This window comes from Rhincodon typus, chromosome 9, assembly GCF_021869965.1.
Source record: "Rhincodon typus isolate 14 chromosome 9, sRhiTyp1.1, whole genome shotgun sequence".
NCBI lineage: Eukaryota > Metazoa > Chordata > Chondrichthyes > Orectolobiformes > Rhincodontidae > Rhincodon > Rhincodon typus.
Window position 1 is genome coordinate 59,023,359 of NC_063340.1, and position 20,350 is coordinate 59,043,708.

The 20,350-nt window shown below is 37.8% G+C and overlaps 1 protein-coding gene across 1 annotated transcript in view; it reads right to left on the minus strand.

The window, feature by feature from the left end:
* The window catches only part of syt14a (synaptotagmin XIVa), a 197,740-nt gene that overhangs the window by 169,225 nt on the left and 8,165 nt on the right, over positions 1-20,350 (minus strand). Inside the window, exon 2 of the mRNA XM_048600781.1 lies at positions 12,789-12,836. Within this exon, the coding sequence (XP_048456738.1) occupies positions 12,789-12,836 (48 nt within the window). The remainder of the gene's footprint in view (positions 1-12,788; positions 12,837-20,350) is intronic.

Here is a 20,350-nt window from a genome sequence, read left to right on the forward strand (position 1 = left end):
GTCAGCCTTCCTGCTCCTATGATGCTGCTTGGCCTGCTGTGTTCATCCAGCTCTACACCTTGTTATCTCAAAAGTTGTGAGCTCTTTTTCCTGCATGGTGAAATGAGAGACTCTAGACTACTGTACCATATTCAGCAGTTCACTCACACACAATGTCACCCTCCAGTATAGCCTCTTCAAGTGCCTATGGCATTGGTTTTATCAACAGCTCAGGGAGTGCACCTGACCACATAAATGGTCACAGTTCTTGAACTTTGTATGCCCACAGGCTGCTCAGCTCACAAGTCAGCTACGGACTATAGAACTACACTTAGTATTGCATTGTACTCATCTTGCCAGACCTCAGAAGGTTGTTGAAGCAGTTAATGCACTACACCCACTTACTGTTGATAACATTGCAGTTGCTCATCTTCTGCGTCAACTCTAGCCATGCTTGCTTCATTTGACTGACTGACCTTTTCCAGTCACTCTCTAAAAATAAAATGCTGTACTCGGCTGGGCTCTAAAAGTACCTTTGTGAAGGCAATGGTAAATCATGGGACCCGTCCTCCATGGTTGCCTAACATTCTACTGCTTCACTGCTCTCCATTCTCTGCCACTCAAGTAACGACGGGACATATATTAATGGCTAATGTGTCCTCTTTAAATTAGGCCTGCCACATCTAATGCCTGTATCCTCACCAAAGGGGCAACAAAGAGATCACTGGGCCACTAACTGGTTGCCTCCTCGACAAAGGTGTCAGACATCACACATCGACATTTAGCAGGGGTAGGACCCTGAAATGAAAACCTAATTTGTGCTCTTCACAACTTACTTTCTTAGCTATCATTTTATCATCAGAAAATTCATAGATTAGAAATAGTTAAGGCCTCAACATTGATCCCTGTGGCACTCTACTAGTTACAGTTTCCCAATGTGAAAATGATTCATCTATCCCTGTTTTATGTTTGTTAGCCAATATTCTATCCATGCAAACATATTATCCCCAAAACCATGGGTTGTTTATCTTGTGTAGTAACATTTTATGTTGCACTTTATCATATGACTTTTGAAAATACAAACACACATTTACTGGTTGCCTTTTATCCACCTGCTTGTTAGTCTTCAAAGAACTCCAATAAATTTGTCAATGCAATTTCCCTTTCATAAAACCAGAACATAAAACTGTGGTCTCATACACTGGCAATTCAAGTTGTTCGAAGTGATAGCACTATAAAACAATATAGCTTCACAAAATGTGCCACAGGGACAGTTTCGATTGTGTAATAGTGTAAAATGGATAATAAAATACTTTGCCTATTTCTTCCTTTTTAAGTGAGGTGTAATCATGAGGCGAAAGAGTCATGGCTGGAAAGTGAACTTCAACTTATAGGAAAGGTGCTCTCAATAGTAATATTTTACAGTATACATTATTCATACTGCATCTGTTTCAAATAAAATTATGATCACACATTCAATAAATATTTATGAACAGACCTAAAAAGTCACAGATTTAAGCTTTTCAATATTTTTAGTTGCATAAGGCTTAAATGCATAAGTATATCATTTTAAAAATGTAATTTGAGGGTGAAAACAAATTTCATGGTTAGATTAATCTAGCTATCCATAAAATTAAATAAGAACTGTTGTAAAAGTACCTAGATGCTTTAGCATGTCTTTTGATTATTAATATTTAATTAGTTTTATATGAGCCTACAATTATTTTGTAATATGAATTTTTCTCTGGCATTGTACCTGTCTATTGTGGATTTCTGCTTTCTTTGTTGATGTTATGTTGTCAGTATCCTTGCCTGCACTCATTAACTCCTTGGCACCCATTTAGGATTGAATTATTTTCTGGTACTTCATATACCATGGTACTGCAATACATTGTAGTCCATCAGTTTTGATTATCTCAGTGACTGACCTGGCCTATTTCATATGGCTTGTTAATAATTTCAAAAGCATTGTGATGAATCTAACTCTTCTTGATTTCGGTGTGGTTTTGATTTTGAAAAGAGAATATCTAAATCTACAGCAAACTGAAAATTGTGAAAGCAAAGTGACCAATCAACGCAATATTGACATTGCTTGTAGCAGAATCCCGAAAAAAGAATCATAAAAGCAATGTCTGATTTAGCTGGAGTGAAGACATGGCCTTGTGAAGATGGCATCTCAGTTTCTGATAGGTAAGTATGCCAAGTAAATAAATGTCTTTCTTTTATTTCTGTACACACCCATTAATATTTGTGTGTCAATTGTACATAGAGAGAAGTGTCACGTTATTTTCTACCCTTCTCATATTTTTGATTTGTTAACTGATGCAAAAATTATCCATTCTATCACTTATCTCCATTCCTACCAGACGGGTGCATCTTGCACATTTAAATCTACAGCTGGAGCTATACATAATTATGATTCTGGCCTGATTTGCAAATTAGTTGCAAACACCAAACTTCTATTCAATCAGTGCAACACCCATTTTTAGTCATTCAAGTGCAAACTGAAAGCATGGCAGAAAATCGTGTTTCTCCTATATTTAAATAAACTAGATATATCAATTTGAACTATCGTTATTTTGCCTTGGAAAATGCTGAGACTCTGAAATAGTGTGGTCATCTAAAAATTAATTTTCTATTTGGGTAGCAGTACTTGCCCTTAAATGTCTCCAATGTGTACAATAGCACACTTCAAAGTTATTTGTATTTGTGTTAGATTACAGTCAAGAAACCATTAAAAAATGTCTGAAATTATTACTCTGAAATTAACAATCCCGAATCTATTAGCGCTAGTCAAATCTCATAGTGATTGCCAATTCATAAAGCCTGAAAAATTGTGTATGCTTGTCAAGAATTCTAACCAGTTAATAAATAGCAAAATCTTTGCTATCTCCACTCAGACACTGAGCTTTCTTGTACTGACATGAGATTTCACTTTGATTTTTGAAAGTAAATAATCTTACTCAAAAAGATGATTAAAAAATTATTAAATAGAAGAACAGATAAGTAATCTGTGATAAAATGCAGTAATAAACTCCTCGGAATAGTGAAACAAAACCCAATTACAAACTCAGTTATTCTTTTCACAGATATTGCCTGACCAAATTGTTTTCTGAGTTTTAATACTTCTTTTTATTTCAGATTGCCAACAACCTCTGCAGAATTTTGTTGTTCAACTGTTTTACCCGTTTTACTTATGTTAATATGTTCGATCTCAAAATTGCTCTAATTGCAAGTGACAAATTGTAGGGGTTGAATTTCTCTTTTGGTTGTTGGACAGAACTTCTACCTGTCTCTTGCCTTTTACTCAATTACTTTATTCTACTACAAGGTTTTATTAAGCTCTGCATGGAATCATCGATTTTCCACAAAATGTTTTTCTTCCCAATTGCATTGCATATTACACACGATCAATCTCTAAATGGATGACATTCAAACTTCTAAAGGTTTCAGATTAGTTCCAGTAAAATCTTACAAATAAAATTGTTAAAGCTTGTATAAAAGTCCAGCATTGTATAAAAGTCCAAACAATACAATATTTACTTTTCCATTATACAACTGATATAATATTCCACTTCAGCACAATACCCAATATAATACTTCTGAACTTGAAGTTATATTTATCTTCCTGGATTAAAGAATCATTTTTTTCCAAAAAAAATTACTTACGTACATACAGACCATTGTCACTTACTTAACTTCAGTTTGATATGTAATTTTGAGGAATCCAAAATGCAATCTGTCAGTTTGGATGCACCTTTAACAACAAGCAATTTAGGTTTCTGTATCAAATTGATCATGGTAGCTAAGGTCAATACAAGGGAATCTCCTTAAGAATGAAAGGCATAAACACCTTCCGTTTCCCCCCTATGCCCACTCATATTAATAGGAACTTAATTATCAATCTGAACGTCATTAATCCAGAGTGCTTTAGCTCCCTTGTGCCATTAGATAATTGCAGATGCTCCACTTCTTAAGACGAAATACCTTATTTCAAAAAGAACAATATCAGGTGCAATACTTGACCTGAAAAAGCAATTAAACAAGATAACAACTGGAAATTAGGAGAACACTTAAGAGCGCAATAGTGATAACAAATCACATTGCACTCGAAGTCATCATGATCAAATGTGTTGACTAGAAAAGCAATGGTTTTGCGGTGTAGCCCAAATTAGTTCAACAAAAATTTAGTAACAATAAGGTAGATCAGCAGTGGGAAATAGATAACTCCTAAACAGGTAAGATACCAACTAAAAACATTCTGACCATAATTAAAAGGATCAGCAAAACAATCTACAAATTAACTAAATTATGTCAAAAATTGAACATAGGAAAGGAGCATATGATAAACGTAAAGCGAAGAATGCAGACTATCAGGACAAATTCCAAAAGCATATATGAGAACCAAAAACAAATTAGAAAGATTAGGAGAGTATGAAAAAAAATCTGCCTACAAGCATATATAAAGGCAACTTTTCATATTTTCACACTAGAATTTTTGGACAATATTGTTTTGGACAATAAGGTTTTGCAGATTCACTGACATTCTGACAGATCTCAACACAAACACTTTCTGTGACTGTAATCACCTTTCATACTAAACAATATGGAAGTTAGTCCAAGAAGGCAGAAGTGTTTAATGGACTCCCACAACTTGTACAACTAGTGGGGCCACTCAAATCTACTGATGTAAGTATCTCAATGGAGGCAACCCAGAATTCAGAGAAGGATCTCTGGTGTCCACTCACCAGCACTGTCTGCAGCACTTTCCAACTCAGAGCCAGAAATGATACCACAAATGCAAAGACTCTCTCTTCGTAAGCATATGAAAATCAAAAGATTAGTAATTTCTCCTCACCTCCTTTTTAAATCTGCTACCCTGTATCCTAAAACTATGACCTCTCATTTTAGATTACCCTACAAGGAAACTTTCTTTCCATGCTCACTTTGCCAAATACCTTTGGTATCTTATATACCTCAATTAGATCTCCTATTCTTCTAAACTCCAGAGAGTATAGGCCTAAACTACTTGATCTCTCTTCATAAGACAAACCCCTCAGCTTTTGAATCAATTTAGTGAACCTCCTCTGTCCTGCCTCCAACACAACTACATCTCTCCTCAAGTATGCAGAGCAAAGTTCTATGCAATACTCCGGGTGTGTCACACTTATATCTTGTACAGTTGCAGCAACACTTCCTTATTTTTATACTCTATTCCTTCAGCAATAAATGCCAAAATTCCATCTGCCTTCCTTAATACCTGCTGTAGCTGCATATTAGTTTTCTGTAATTCATGCACAAGGGCACCCAGATCCCTCTGCACTGAAGAACTCAAATTTCTTTCCAGTTATATAAGTTGCCTTTCTATTCCTCCAACTATAATAGATAACCTCACATTTATCCACATTAAACTTTGCCAGATTTTGGCCCATTCACATAACATGTCCATATCCATTTTTAATTTTTTTATTTCTTCTTTGCAACTTACTTTCCCACCCAATTTAGTGTCATCTGCAAATTTGGTTATAGTGCTTTCTAACCCCGCATCCAAGTCACTAATTTAGATTGTAAACAGTTGGGGCTCGAGGAACAAACCCCGCTAGTTATATCTTGCCAGCCAGAAAAAAAGACACATTTATCCCAACCCTCTGCTTTCTGTTGATTACACAATCCTCCATCCAAGCTAATAAATCACCCCTAACCTCTTGTGATCTTACCTTATGTATTAACCTTTTGTGTGGCACCATAGCAAATGCCTTCTTGAGGTCCAGATATACTGGATCTAAAGGATCCCCATTATCTACTTTGCTTGTTACAAGTTCGAAAAGGTAATGCAACTTAAAGTTGTTAAGTGACTGCAGGTAAGGTTTTCATTTTCAGTACTTTTAGAAAGATATTCTATGTCCTTTGCACTCACAAACCTCCATGTGTCTTCTTACAACAGTATGAGCTCGCACGCCAAGTTTTCTTGATGCACAGACTTTTTTGGTGCATTTAATAACATAGCAAACTGAATATTAATAAGGTGAGTTGGTCCATTAACAAGGTATTTAAAAAGGAGTGAGTCCCCTTAATTGGCAACTTGATACTGTGTACTGAGAAACTTGCTTGTCACTTGTCAAAAGCATAAAATATGACAAAAGAACCTCCAAAGTTAAGATAGTCTTCACTGGACTTCTCATCTGATGTTGCCACAAATTTCACCATAGTTCAGTCAGCCCTCTATAAGATTCCCCCATTCAGCGTTTGACATTGAGCGGATTTAAAGATGTAGAAACATGATTCACCTGCTATTTTGAAGGTAGCAATTGCTAGGTTGAGTTCCTTTGTAAAATTTCAATCTGCAACATATGGAGAGTCAAAAAACACAGTAGAGACAGTTTGAAACCTGTAATCTTTCTGAAGAGACTCCCACACAACATTCTTTTTTCTTCAGCATCTCATGTGCTTGGTCTGCAGAGAAAATAGGTCCTTGGTGGGTCAAGGGCCTGTTTCTATGCTATTTCTATTCTGTATGACTTTATGACTCTCAAATATTTGTCACATAACCCTCTCTCTCCAATGGTGCAGTTACCCAAATATGCTTGTGGTATAGTGGATTCCAGGTAGCTAGTTTGCATGCTTGAATTATGTTTATGCTCATTCCATTCACAGCCATAGTTCCATTGTTCAAGTGATTATATTTAATGGTTTGTCTCCACTCAATTGAGTACCCATTTGAAGGTACTGAGGTGAAGCCCTCATAATGAGATAGCAGATGGCCCTCATTCAACTTCTTCAAGGGAATCACTCCTCATGAGGCTTTTCAGAAAGTTAGGTTCCACTTACTGGCCATGGAATATGGAAGATACAATGATGCACATTAGTAGCCATCTTTTGTTGTGATTTCAAGTCACTGGAATATGACTTATTAAAACTTCACAGTTTCAAAGCAGTCCATTCATAAAGTAATTTTTTCATAAAGCATGACTTCCCAAAACACCCCAATTAAATTTGCACAATATCAGGTCTAACATTTACAGCACAAAAACAGGCCATGCAGCCCAACATGTTCATGCCAATGTTTAGGCTTGACACATGCCTCCTTTTACCCTACCCATCAATATATCCTTCTATTCCTTTTTCCTTTAAGTATTTATCCAGCTTCCACTTAAATATATCAATGGTACTCGCCTCAACTACTCCTCACTGTAACAATTTCCATATAACTAACATTCCCCAAGTTATTTTTCCACAATTCTCTACTGGCCTTATTATTGATTATTTTATAGTGGTGTAGTGGTTCCTAATTCTGTTCTCACCTGCAAATGGAGAATTCTTCTCCACAATGACCCAATTGAATTTTTCATAATTTTAAATTCCTTGATCAGATCACCCTCACTCTACTATTTAACTCTATGCACACATGTGGTGCCTGCGAGAAAAAACACAGCATTTTTATTTATGCTCGATTTTTTTTCTTGTTGGTCACAACACTTCCAGCTATAAAGTTGATATTTTGCAAGTTTCTTTTTTAAACATATATTTCAGTCTGGCTGACTATCATACTTGAACACAAAAGACAGTCACATGTAGTTCAGCAGGTCTTGAAGATTGTTTGACTGTTGCAAATTATCTTTAGATGAAGGTCATTTGACGTGGCTGCATTGATCAATGCAGCAACTTATTCAGTTCAATTCAAACATCCCATTTAATTGAACATCTACCTATTAATAAAAAATATTACCGTAGCAAAAGTCCTAAATGCCAAAATGCTTCCACAAAGCCCCTGGTAAATTAATACACCTGGCAGTTACAGATTTATTGATGACTAGAATTACTGGCAACCATAGCCATAACCAAGACATATTGAAACAATGAATATTAAAAATTGTAATCTGAACCCTGACTTGGGAAGAAGGGTTATGGGGAATGTTGAGAATATTTGTGACCTTTATAGTCACTGTAAAGTCCTCAGTTCCTTTGTCCAGATTATTTATGTATAACTTGAATAGTTGTGGTCTCAACACTGACCGATGCGGAACTCCACTAGTCACCGGCTGCCATCTTGAAAAATACCCCTTTATCCCTACACTCTGCTTCCACCAGTCAGCCAAATCTCTATCCATGTTAGTACCTTGCCCCTAACATCACAGGCTCTCATCTTATTTTGCGGACTCCTGGGCAGCACCTTGTCAAAGGCCTTCTAGAAATCCAAATAGATCATGTCAACTAGTTCCCCTTTGACTAATTTGCTCATTACCTCCTCAAAGAATTTTAACAAATTTGTCAGGCGTGATCTCCCCTTGATAAAGCCATGCTGACTCAGATTTATTTTACCATGCACTCCCAAGTACTCCACAATCTCATCCTTAATAATAGACTCTAAAATCTTACTAATGATCAAGGTCAGGCTAACTGGCCTATAGTTTCCTGTCTTCTGCCTCTCTCCCTTCTTAAACAGGAATGTTACATTAGCCATCTAGGACCCTCTCTGACTCCAGTGATTCCTGAAAGATCACTACCAATGCCTCTATGATCTCTCAGCTTCAGTGTAGTCTATCTGGTCAAGTGATTTGTCTACCTTCAGACCTTTCAGCTTCCCCAGCACCTTTCCTTTAGTAATGGCCACGACACTCACCTCTACCCCTGACTCTTTTGAAGTTCTGGTTTGCTAAAAGTGTCTTCCACTGTGAAAACTGGTGCAAAGTACCTCTTCAGTTCCTCCACCATTTCTTTCTTCCCCATTACTACTTCTCCAGCCTCATTTCCTAGTGGCCCAATATCCACTCTTGCCTCTCTCTTACAATTTAGATATGTTAAAAAATCTTGCAATTTTCTCATATTACTAGTTAGTTTACTCTCATTATCTTTTGCTGGCTTTTAAAGGCTTTCCAATCCTCTGGCTTTCCACTAATCTTCACCACACTGTATGCTTTTTCTTTTGCTTTTAAGCTGTCCGTTACTTCCCTCATTGGCCATGGTTGCCTCGTCCTCTTCTTAAAAAGGTTCTTCTTCCTTGGGATGAGTTTCTGCTGTCTCCCAAATTACCCTCAGAAACTCATGCCATTGCTGCTCCACCATCTTCCCTCCCAATCAACTCTAGCCGGCCTCCTCATGTCTTTGTAGTTACCTTTACTAAATTGTAATACCATTTTACATCTGATTCCAGCTTCTCCCTCTCAAACTGTAGAGTGAATTCTATCACGTTATAGTCACTGCCCCCGAGAGTTCCCTTCATCTTAAGATCCTTAATCACGTCCGCCTCATTAAACATCACCAAATTCAGAATTGTCTGTTCCCTAGTGGGCTTGACCCCGCAAACTGCTCCAAAAAATCTCAGATATTCCACAACAAGTTCAAACTTTGAACTCTACCACCTAGAAGGAAAATAGGAACGGATACATAGGAGCATCACCACCTGCAAATTCCTTTCTAATCTATGAACTATCCTGAATTGGAACTTATATTGTCGTTCCTTCATTGTCACTGGGTCAAAACAACACCTAACAACACTGCTTCTTAACAGGTTCTTAACAACACTGTGCACTTTTGTATGTTCCCACTATGGATTGCAGCAGTATAAGAAGAAAAGTCACCATTACCACCTCAGGAGCAATAAAATGGTCTATTCAGCAATACCTGCATCCCGTGAACAAATAAGAAAAATATTCTGGAAGACTGGGACAGGTTTGGTAAAAGCAGACTGTATCCAGTAGGAGTGGGGATATAGATACACAATTACCCGCTGGATATTGAGAACAAAGGACAGTGGAAACTTCAGTTCTGAGGTTGTGGAATTCACTTTGCATGTCAATGGTTGAGACTGTCAAGGTTAGATGGATTAGTGGATGAATGAAAATGGATTGGAAAGGATACAGGAAAAAGCTGGAAGTTGAGCCTAATGGCCGGCTTGCCTGCCTTACTTCTATATTTTTAGATATATATCTCACCATTCTGTTGAATCTGAAATATTTTTTTTCAATGAGTAAAGCCCCAAATCATGCAAGTACACTAACCAGTACTTAAGTGATAGTTTGCCTTAAAAAGTCCATTACTATTGCTGGTTAGGAAATATGATACAGTATAGTCCATACTGAAGTGAAGGATAAATATATTGTCTCTAACTGTGCTATTCATGACTTTGAATTGTTTGAGACTAATAACAGGTGCTCAAAATTGAAAAATGGTGTGTTCCAATTCTTAGCTTTGATATCTCTGACTCTTCAGTTAGCCCTTTCAACTCACCATCGCAGTGTGCCACAATTGATTACTGAGGTTAAAATTTCAGTTTCAGACCTCTCAGTTTCAGACACCAAATAAGTAGCTGTGAGAATATGTGAACTGACTAACACAGTTATTTATCTAATGTTTCCCTAATTCCTTCCTCTCATATTCGGCATATCTACATGATCACTTTGAAAGAAGTGGTTATTAGAACTTAGAATACGGCTTCTAGAAAGATCAGGTCTTAACAAACTAATTGAACCTTTTAAAGCAGATGGACAATGATAAGTTTATAAAGATTTGGATTTTAAAAAAGCTTCTGATAAATTGCTTCACAATAGGAGGCAATGCATAGTCAAGAGTGCTGTAAGATTGGTGGGCAGATACCAAATTTGATAGGGAATTGATTGCGTATGTGTAAACAAAGCGCTGGTTTTAATGGCAGTGAATGTACTTACGAGTAAAATCACACAGAGGTTGGCATTGAGGGCTTACTTTTTCACAATATACTAAGCATCTTTGGCGGATACTGCGTGCAAATCCCTAGATAACACAAAGACCTAATCTAATGGTATAGGAGCAACATCAAGAGTGTACAGAATTGGTAAATAGGCAACTGGGGTGTATAGTTAAGGTAATGCAGTACAATGCAACGGGAACCAAAACCTTGCTTAGCAGTGTAAAACATTATGTTCGGTTGTTGTACCTTTACAGAGATTTCAAGAGGTATGAGGTCCCAAGAAAAGGTTCAGAGGAGGGCAACTATGTAATTTAAAAATCTTAACTATATCCAGAACGGGTCAGGGACATGAGTCTTTCTAGTCTTGGGAAGACTGTGGGGAGATTTCATTAAGTTGTTTAAAATTATTAAGGGATCAGAATGTATATATGTAGATAAATTATTATATAGATGATTAGGGAAAGGAAGCAAATATGCACTTAAGCCATGTAATCATAAAACTAGGTTAAATGTCAAGAGATTTAGTTTTTCATAAAAGATTACTGACCTTTGGATTAAGTTGCCAACTTTTGCAGTGCAAATGTTCAAAAGAGAGGTGAACAAGGAGGAAGCTGACATTGCAAAAATTAGATAAGTTTACCTATGATTATTTGAAATTCATTTCTGACTGCCTTCATGCTACAAGAAAATTTACCAGAATTATATTTTCCTTAAATTGGCCTTGGTTATTTTGGTCTTAAAACTTGTTTTTTGCCTGTCTGAGGGGATTGCATAGCTGCTGGCGGGTGGAAATTTTAGTGGTTAATTTATAACATAGTGAAGTAGAAGAACAACATACCAGATGGTCTTTTCACATTATCCACATTGTCTAATACAACTTGTGAACACTGGGCATATAGTAAATTAACTCCACTAGCAATCACACAGTACGATGTGCACACTTAAGGACAGAGACCATAAGTTCCAATTATTCATCTGCTGATTTACCAACTTTCAGAGGAAGTTACAGTACTAATAATCTGGTTGGTTTAACTAACATTGTATTGGTTCAAAAACGAGACAAGACATTAACGTACTGATTAAATTTTCATTATTTGCTAATTCTTTCCTAATTTTATAGATTCATACAGTGCAGAAAGAGAGCAAATTGGCCATCATGCTTCTGCCAGCTCTTTGAAGGAGTTGCACAATTAGTACTACACTCCTGCTCTTCCCCACAGCACAGTAAAGTTATTATTGTATCTGTTCCATCTACTGCTCCAGGCATTGCATTTTAATTAATAATAACTCACCACATTAAAAAAATCTACTCTTCTCCCATGATTGTACACGATACATCAATACCCTTTGATCAGAAATACTGACAGAATTTTTAAGCTTTTGAATCATTCATGGGATGTCAGCACAAGGATAACATTTGCTGCTCATCCTTATTTGCCATTGAGAAGGTGGTAGTGAGCTTCTCCCATTTTTTGTTCAGTAGTTATCCTTTTAAGTAATTTTGAAAATGTAAGTTCAATTTCAAAGCTTTGCTGGAGGTAGAATTTGTGTGTGTTAATATAAATAGAAACAGAGGAGGACTGAAGTTAGGGTGTGAGCCTTCAGCAGAACTCAGTGGAGTCACAGACAGGGAATGTCCACTTAATTATTAATATTTTGATTTTCAACATATTTATTTCCAATTCTATGTTTTAATGGTTAAGGACAGTATTAACTTCACACACAAAAGATGAAATTTCCACTGAAATCAATATAATCAGAAAAACAACGGCTGAAAGGATTACAGGTAGCTGAACCAATATTACATGTTTTGTACATTCATCTAAAATCCACACAGAAGCCAAAGGTGAGAGAAATAGCAAGTCAAAAAAGAGACAAGTAAGACAATGATGACTTTATCCAGTTAAACATGTATAATACCAAGGGAGATTGACTGGTAGAAACTAATATGTATTTTATCATTGCTGATCCATTTATGGAGATCAGATGCATGATTTTATTATTCCTTAGAAATGTAGAACATAAGGACATTTCCTTGCGAATTGGGTAAAACAAATACAAACCAAATTAGTCTGAAAATCAACAATCATGAACAAAGTAAACTTATTCATATTTTCCAACGCTGTCAAAGCTGAAGGCTTACCTTTGCGGATACATATAAGCTCATGAACTCCACAAGTACGTTCTCCACCTGTGGAAAGATAAATTTATTATTAAAGGTGTTTTTGACTTGAATGCTGACTAAAAGGTAGCTCTGTGTTCCATGACATTTGCTTTCACAGAAAGAAAGGAAGAAAAGAAATAAGTTGAATTCTTTTAGTGCAGCACATACAGTGACAAGTTTTATTGCATTTCACTAGACAGCTATACGGCTCCAATCTGATTCGTAATGCTTGCTTCAGTAAATATTGAACCATATCTAAACTGATATATGGCAAGGAACTTTCATGCCATAGAAGTGGTAGGTAATGATCATTTCCAGCAAGACTGTACAAAACCACTTCTTCCTAACATTAAATGGCATTACAATTATGAAATTTTGAACTGTCAACATCCTAGGGAAGTTATCATTGTCCAGAAACTCAATAGAACAAAGAACAATACAGCACAGGAACAGGCTCTTCAGCCTTCCAAGCCTGCGTCAACACATTGTGCTCTTCCATATTAAAACTGTCTTCACTTACAGGATCCATATCCCTCTATTCTCTTCCTGGTCATGTATTCATCCAGATGCTTTTTGAATGCAGCTATTGCATCTGCTTCCACCACCACCTCTGGCAATGCCTTCCAGGCACTCACCACCCTTTGTGTGAAAAACTGGCCTCGCACATCCGTTTTAAACTTCCCTCCTTATACCTTGAACCTGTGTCCCCTAGCAATTGACCACTCCACCCTGGGAAAAGCCTCATACTTTCCACTGTATCCATGTCATTCTCAATCTTATAAACTTCTATCAGGTTGCCCCTCAATCTCCTGCATTCCAGTAAAAACAAACCCAGTCTAGCCAACCCTTCTTCATAGCTAAAATACCCCATACCAGGCAACATCCTGATAAACCTTTTCTGTACCTCCCTCCAAAGCATGCACATCCTTCTGGTAGCATGGTGACCAGAACTGTCTGCAATATTCATAGCGTGGCCAAACTAAAAATCTATAAAGCTGTAGCATATCTTGTCTATCCTTATGCTCAATGCCCCTTCCAATGAAAGCAAGCAGCCATTGGCCTTTTTCACTATCTTATCTACCTGCACTGCTACCTTCAGTGATCTGTGGACCTGCACACCTCGATCCCTCTGCATATCAATACTCCTAAATGTTCTGCCATTTGCTGTATAATTTCCACCTGTACTTAACCTTCCAAAATGCATCATCTCACATTTGTCCGGATTAAACTCAACCTGCCATTTTTCTGCCCGCGCCTCCAACTGATCGCTATCCTGCTGTATCCTCTGACAATCCTCCTCACTATCTACAACTCTACCAATCTTTGTATCGTCCACAAACTTACTAATTAGACCAGCTACGTTTTCTTCCCAATCATTTATGTAGCTCACAAACAGCAGAGGTCCTGGCAGTGATCTCTGTGGAACACCACTAGTCACAGCCTTCCATTCCAAAATGCATTCTTCCATCGCTACCCTCCTATGAGTAAGCCAGTTCTGCATCCATCTTGCCAGCTCTCCCCTGAAACCATGTGATTTCACCTTTTGTATGAGTCTGCCATGAGAGATCTTGTCAAAGGCTTTACTGAAGTCCATGTAGACAACATCAACCTCTTTTCCCTCATCAATCATCTCCATCACCTCCTCAAAAAACTCAATCAAGTTAGTGAGGCACAAGCTCCCCCGCACAAAACTATGCTGTTTATCGCTAATCAGTCCATTTGCTTCTAAATGCTGATAGATCTTGTCCCTGAGAATCTTTTCCAATAATTTCCCTACCACTATGTGAGGTTCACAGGCCTGTAATTTCCTGGATTATCCCTGTTATCCTTTTTAAACAATGGGACAACATTAGCTATTCTCCAGTCCTCTGGGACCTCTCCTGTGGCCAAAGAGGATAGAAAGATGTCTGTCAATTTGTTCTCATGCCTCCCTCAATATTCTGGGATAGATTCCATCAAGACCTACAGACTTATCTATCTTAATACTTTTTAAGACGCACAACACCTCTTCCTTTTTAATAGCAACTTGGCTGAGAAATTCAACACTCACTTCCTTTGAGATCATCCTCTACCAATTCCTTCTCTTTGGTGAATACCAATGCAAAGTATTCGTTTCAGACCTCACCCACCTCTTCTGGATCCACACATACATTTCGTGCTTTGTCCTTGAGTGGGCTAACCCTTTCCCTGACTACCCTCTTGTTTTTTAATGTATGTATAAAAAGCCTTTAGTTTCTCCTTAATCCTCTTTGCTAACAAATTTTCATGGCTCCTTTTAGCCCTTCTAATTCCTTGCTTAAGTTCTTTCCTACTTTCCTTACATACCTCAAAGGCTTTGTCAGTTCCCATCCTCCTAAACCTTACATATGCTTCCTTTCTTTTTTTGACCAATGTGGTAACATCCTTGGTCATCCAAGATTCATGTAACTTGCCATAGCTACCCTTCATTCTCGCAGGAACATGCCACTCCTGAACTCTTATCAACTGCCATTTGAAATATTTTGTGTCCAATGTGGATTTACCCTAAAACAGCTGCCTCCAATCAACACTCCCCAGATCGTGCCTAATATTGTTGTAGTTCGTCTTCCCCCAGTTTAACACCTTCACCCGAGGACTGCTGTTATTCCTATCTACGAGTAACTTAAAACTCACAGTATTATGGTCACTACACCCAAAATGATCCCCCATTAAAAACTTCACTTACCTGGCTGGGCTTGTTTCCCAAAACTAGGTCCAGTATAACGCCTTCCCAGTCAGCTAAATACTGTAGTTATGACAACAGTTCAAAGTCTGGGTGTTTTATGATAATTGGTTAATGCGAACAACATTATAAAATATTCACCCTCATCTTAAATGGATGGAACTGCAACAGACTCAGGAAGCTTGACACCATCCAGGGTACAACTGTTTTAATAACACTTCATTCACAGTCTAAACATCCACCTCCTCCACTACTGTCATAATGAGTCTGTATCACATCCTAACCATACAAGGTACAGCAGCTATTGACTAAGGTTTCTCCAGCAGCACCTCTCAAGCCTGTGACCTCCCTGACCTAGAATGACTGTTCTGTGCAAAAATTCACCAAGAAGTTGATGAGGAAAAACTGGAGGCCAAGGATGGGTGACTCCAAATTTGACAGTGTGGAGACAGGGATGAAAAGTTTTAGCTGGAGGTACTCTAGGCACATTTAGATATACAGGTGTCAAACCAAGCCTGGGCACTCCATTAAAATGATGGAGAAACAGTACAAGCAGTTAATATTGTTGGCCATGTCAAAGATAAAGTTTGGCAAAGAATAGAACACAATGTTCACAATCAGAGAATATAATTTGTGACTTTCATTAAAACAATGTGCTGTGATGAGGTGAAAACCTGACTGAAGATTTGTTGCAAATTTGGGACATAGGTTTGGGAAGTGACAGCACATGCAAGGACTTTAGAGAGAGAAAAAGATAATGGTAGTTGCAGGCACAGTAATTGGTGAGCAAGGGTGATGATGGCTGCAGTTATCATGAGGGCAAGAGGGAATGAATCAAGTGAACAATAGTTGTGTCTCATGGACAAGATAAGCTAGAGAAAGATGCATGTTCATAGCTTGAGTGGGGCAAACAGCTGGGTGATGAAGGAGGTTAAGCAAGGTGGAAAAGGGAAAGGGATGCAAAGCAGCAGAAACATCTCAATAGAAGTTCATGAACATCATTCATTTGATGCTGCAAAGGTAAGAATTTAAGGAGATGTTTATTTATTCTTGTCTATGTATTCCTGAAGGAATTAATTTTTTTTGACAGAATAACAAGGCCCAAAGTTCAATGTGATCCATTCAGTTCTAACAATAGATGGTGAAACCTGCTGTGTGCTACTTACACTCACATCCATGACTATTGAACTTGAAGGAGCAAAACAAGGGTTGTCAATAGGAATGACCAAGATTAGAGGAAGCAAGAGTTCCACAGAGGACAAGGGTACCATAAGTGAAGGAGAGGGAGTTGAGAAGATCAAACAGCTGCAGAAGTAGATTATTGATTACAAGTGCTCACATTACATAGTTTAGAGTTTAAATGTGCAAATTTTGAGGGCCCATGTGCTTTTGGTGAAAAAAAAAATCAACATTTTATGTTGGGATATTTCTCCCTTTAAGAACTAGATTTATCTAGAAGTTGATTTCTGGTAAAGCACCTCAGTCTCCACATAAATTATCGTGTAACCAAGTTGCCTGGGAGATAAACAATAGAAAAGCAGTCAACCTGATGTTAATTGTACAGGAAACCATGGAGTGTGCAGTTGTTTCAAGCTAGAGTTTGTTTTTAGAATAATCTGGCTGCAGAACAAAGAACATCTCTACCTAGCAGAGTTCTTTTACAATTCCTTGTGTTGGATTGCAGAGTTTTATAACTCTTGTTAACTAAAGGACTCCAAACAGTGAAGTAATCTTCTAGGGATAGCCAAGCTGAAAAGAGGGGTTGGGGGTGGTTTAGATGCAAAATTCCACAGTTAAAGAATACTAGAACCAAAAGTTCTGACCCTAGATGTCCACATGCAAGACAAATGCAACACTGTGTTGAACTTGGAATATACATCTATGGGATAATTAGAGAGGATTTGAAGGTAAAATCTTACAGCAAGTTAGCAGGAAACCAAAGAAATCTCAATCTATATATGAATCTTCAAAGCAGTTATTCATACCAAGTGACTAATTTTCCAATTTCAGTATGTATCTGAGTTGAAGTTACAAGGGTGAGAGTCCACATATATAGAAGGAAGGTTCAGAAATTAGTCTGGTTTCAAATATAAGTACCAGTGTTCATTCTATTTTAAACATCTTTAATGTAAGTGATTATTCAAGAAAGATTGTAGTTATTAATATTCATGCTCTACGACATTTCTGCAGTAAAATTCTTTGGATTTTAACCATGAACCTCGGGATATTTTCTTTTAGTAAATACCCCTGTTTTCCAATGCCAAGTAAGCATTTTACCGAGATGATAAAGAGTGAATAACTTAGAGAGTTTCTCCAGTAGAAGGAAGTGAGGTTGGATTTATGGATTTATGAAGGTTAATGAAATAACCTTGCCATGATCAAGGCATGGCAGTAGAGAGGCCAGAACAGGATCTATGATTGCAATTTTTCAGAAAAATAAAGCAGTAATAATGTTTAGCAGCAAGACAATAGTAATATAACTCAGAAATTTAATCTCAATCCAACATCTGAGAAAGGAGTAACAGAACAGAAACAGAGAAACTGGGAGCAGGAGTCAGCCACTCAGTCCTTCAAACCTGCTCCGTCATTCAATATGATCATGGCTGATCATCCAACTCAGTATCCTACTCCCACTTTCTCTTCACACCGTTTAATTTCTTTAATCCCTTTAGCCCCAAGAACTATATCTAACTCCTTCTTGAAAACATTCAATGTTTTAGCCTCAACTACCTCTGTGGCAGAGAATTCTACAGGGTCACCATTCTCTGGGGTGAAGAAATTTCTCATCTCAGTCTGAATTGGCCTACCCTGTATCCTTAGACTGTAACCCCTAGTTCCAGTCTCCCTGGTCATCAGGAATAAGCTTCTTGCATTTACCCTGTCTAGGCCAGTTAGAATTTTATAGATTTCTATGTGATCTCCCCCCACCATTCTTGTAAACTCCAGTGAATATTGTCCTAACCGATCCGGTCTTTCTTCATACATCAGTCCTGCAATCCCAGAAATCGATCACATAAACCTTTGTGGCACTCCTCCATAGCCAGAACATTATTCCTTCAGTAAGAGGACCAAAACTGCACACAGTACACAGTGTGGTTTCACCAAGCCACTATGCAATTGCAGCACGACACCCCTGCTTTTGTATTCAAATCCTCTTGCTTTGAAGGCCAACATTTGCCTTCTTCACCACCTTCTGCATGTTTACTTTCAGTAACTGGTGTAAAAGGACACCCAGGTTTCATTGCAACTTCCCCTTTCCCTATCTATTGCCATTCAGATAATAATCAGCCTTCCTGTGTTTGCCACCAAAGTGGATAACCTCAAATTTATCCACATTATATTTCATCTGCCATGTAACTGTCCACTCACTCAACTTGTCCAAACCACACTGAAGCATCTCTGCATCCTCCTCACTGTTCACCCTTCCCACCCAGCTTTGTGTCCTCTGCAAACCTGGAGATATTACATTTAGTTCCCTTATCTAAATCATTAATATGTATTATGAACAGCTGGGTTCCAAGCACTGATCCCTGCAGTATCCCACTTGATATTACCTGGCACTCAGAAAAAGACCTGTTTATTCCTACTTTTTGTTTTCCTTCTGCCAACAAGCAAGTTCTCTCTCCATGTCGGTATACTATCCTCAATCTTGTGTGCTTTAATTTTACATGCTAATCCCTTATTTGGGACCTTGTCAAAAGTCTACTAAAAGTTCAAGTAAATCAATTGGCTCCCCCAATCAACTCTACTAGTTACATCATAAAAATATCCTAGTAGATTTGTCAAGCATGATTTCCCTTTCATAAATCCATGCCGACTCATCCAATTCTGTCACTGTTTTGCAAGTGTTGTTAAATTTTTTTATTGTGGACTCTAGCATTTTCCCGACAACTGACATCTGGCTGACCGGTCCATAATTTCCCATTTCTTTCTACCTCCTTTTTTAAATAGTGTGGTTACATCAGCTACACTAGGTTATCAGGCCCTGGGATTTATTGGCCTTTAGTCCCATCGGCATTTCTCTACTAATTTTGATTTCTTTCAGTTCTTCCCTCTCACTAGATTTTGTGTTCCTCAAGAGTTTTGGGACTTTATTTTCATTTTCCTTTGCAAAGAAAGAACCAAAATATGTATTTAATTGGTCTGCTATTCCTTTGTTCCCCATTATAACCTTATTTTTTTCTAACTGTAAGGCTCCCTCATTTCTCTTCACTAATTTTTTTCTTTACATACCTATAGAAGCTTTTATAATCAGTTCATATATTCCCTGCAAGCTTACTGCCATACTCCATTTCCCCCTCTTAATCAATCCCTTTGTCCTCCTTTGCTGAAATCTAAACTGCTCCAATCTTCAGGTATGTTGCTTTTTTTTGGCCAATTTGTATGCCCCCTCCTTCAATTTAATACTATCCCTAATTTCATTTTTGTGCCAGACAGGAATGAACAATTGTTGCAATTCCGACATACACTCTTCAGATGTTTGCCATTGCCTATCCACTATCATCCATTTAGTAATATATTCAATTTATCATAGCCAGCTCACACCTCATACCACTGTAGTTTCCTTTATTTAGATTCAGGACCTTAGTCTCAGAATCAACTGCATCACTCTCCATCTTAATGAGGATTTGTACCACATTATAGTCAATCTTCCCCAAGGGGCCTCACACAGTTAGATTGTCAATTATTCCTGTCTCATTACACAATACTCAGTCTAGATTGGCCTGTCCTCAAGTTGGTTCCTCAACGTATTGATCCAGAAAACTATCCCATAGACGCTCCAGGAATTCCTCCTTTATGGCATGATGTGGAGGTGCCGGTGTTGGACTGGGGTGGACAA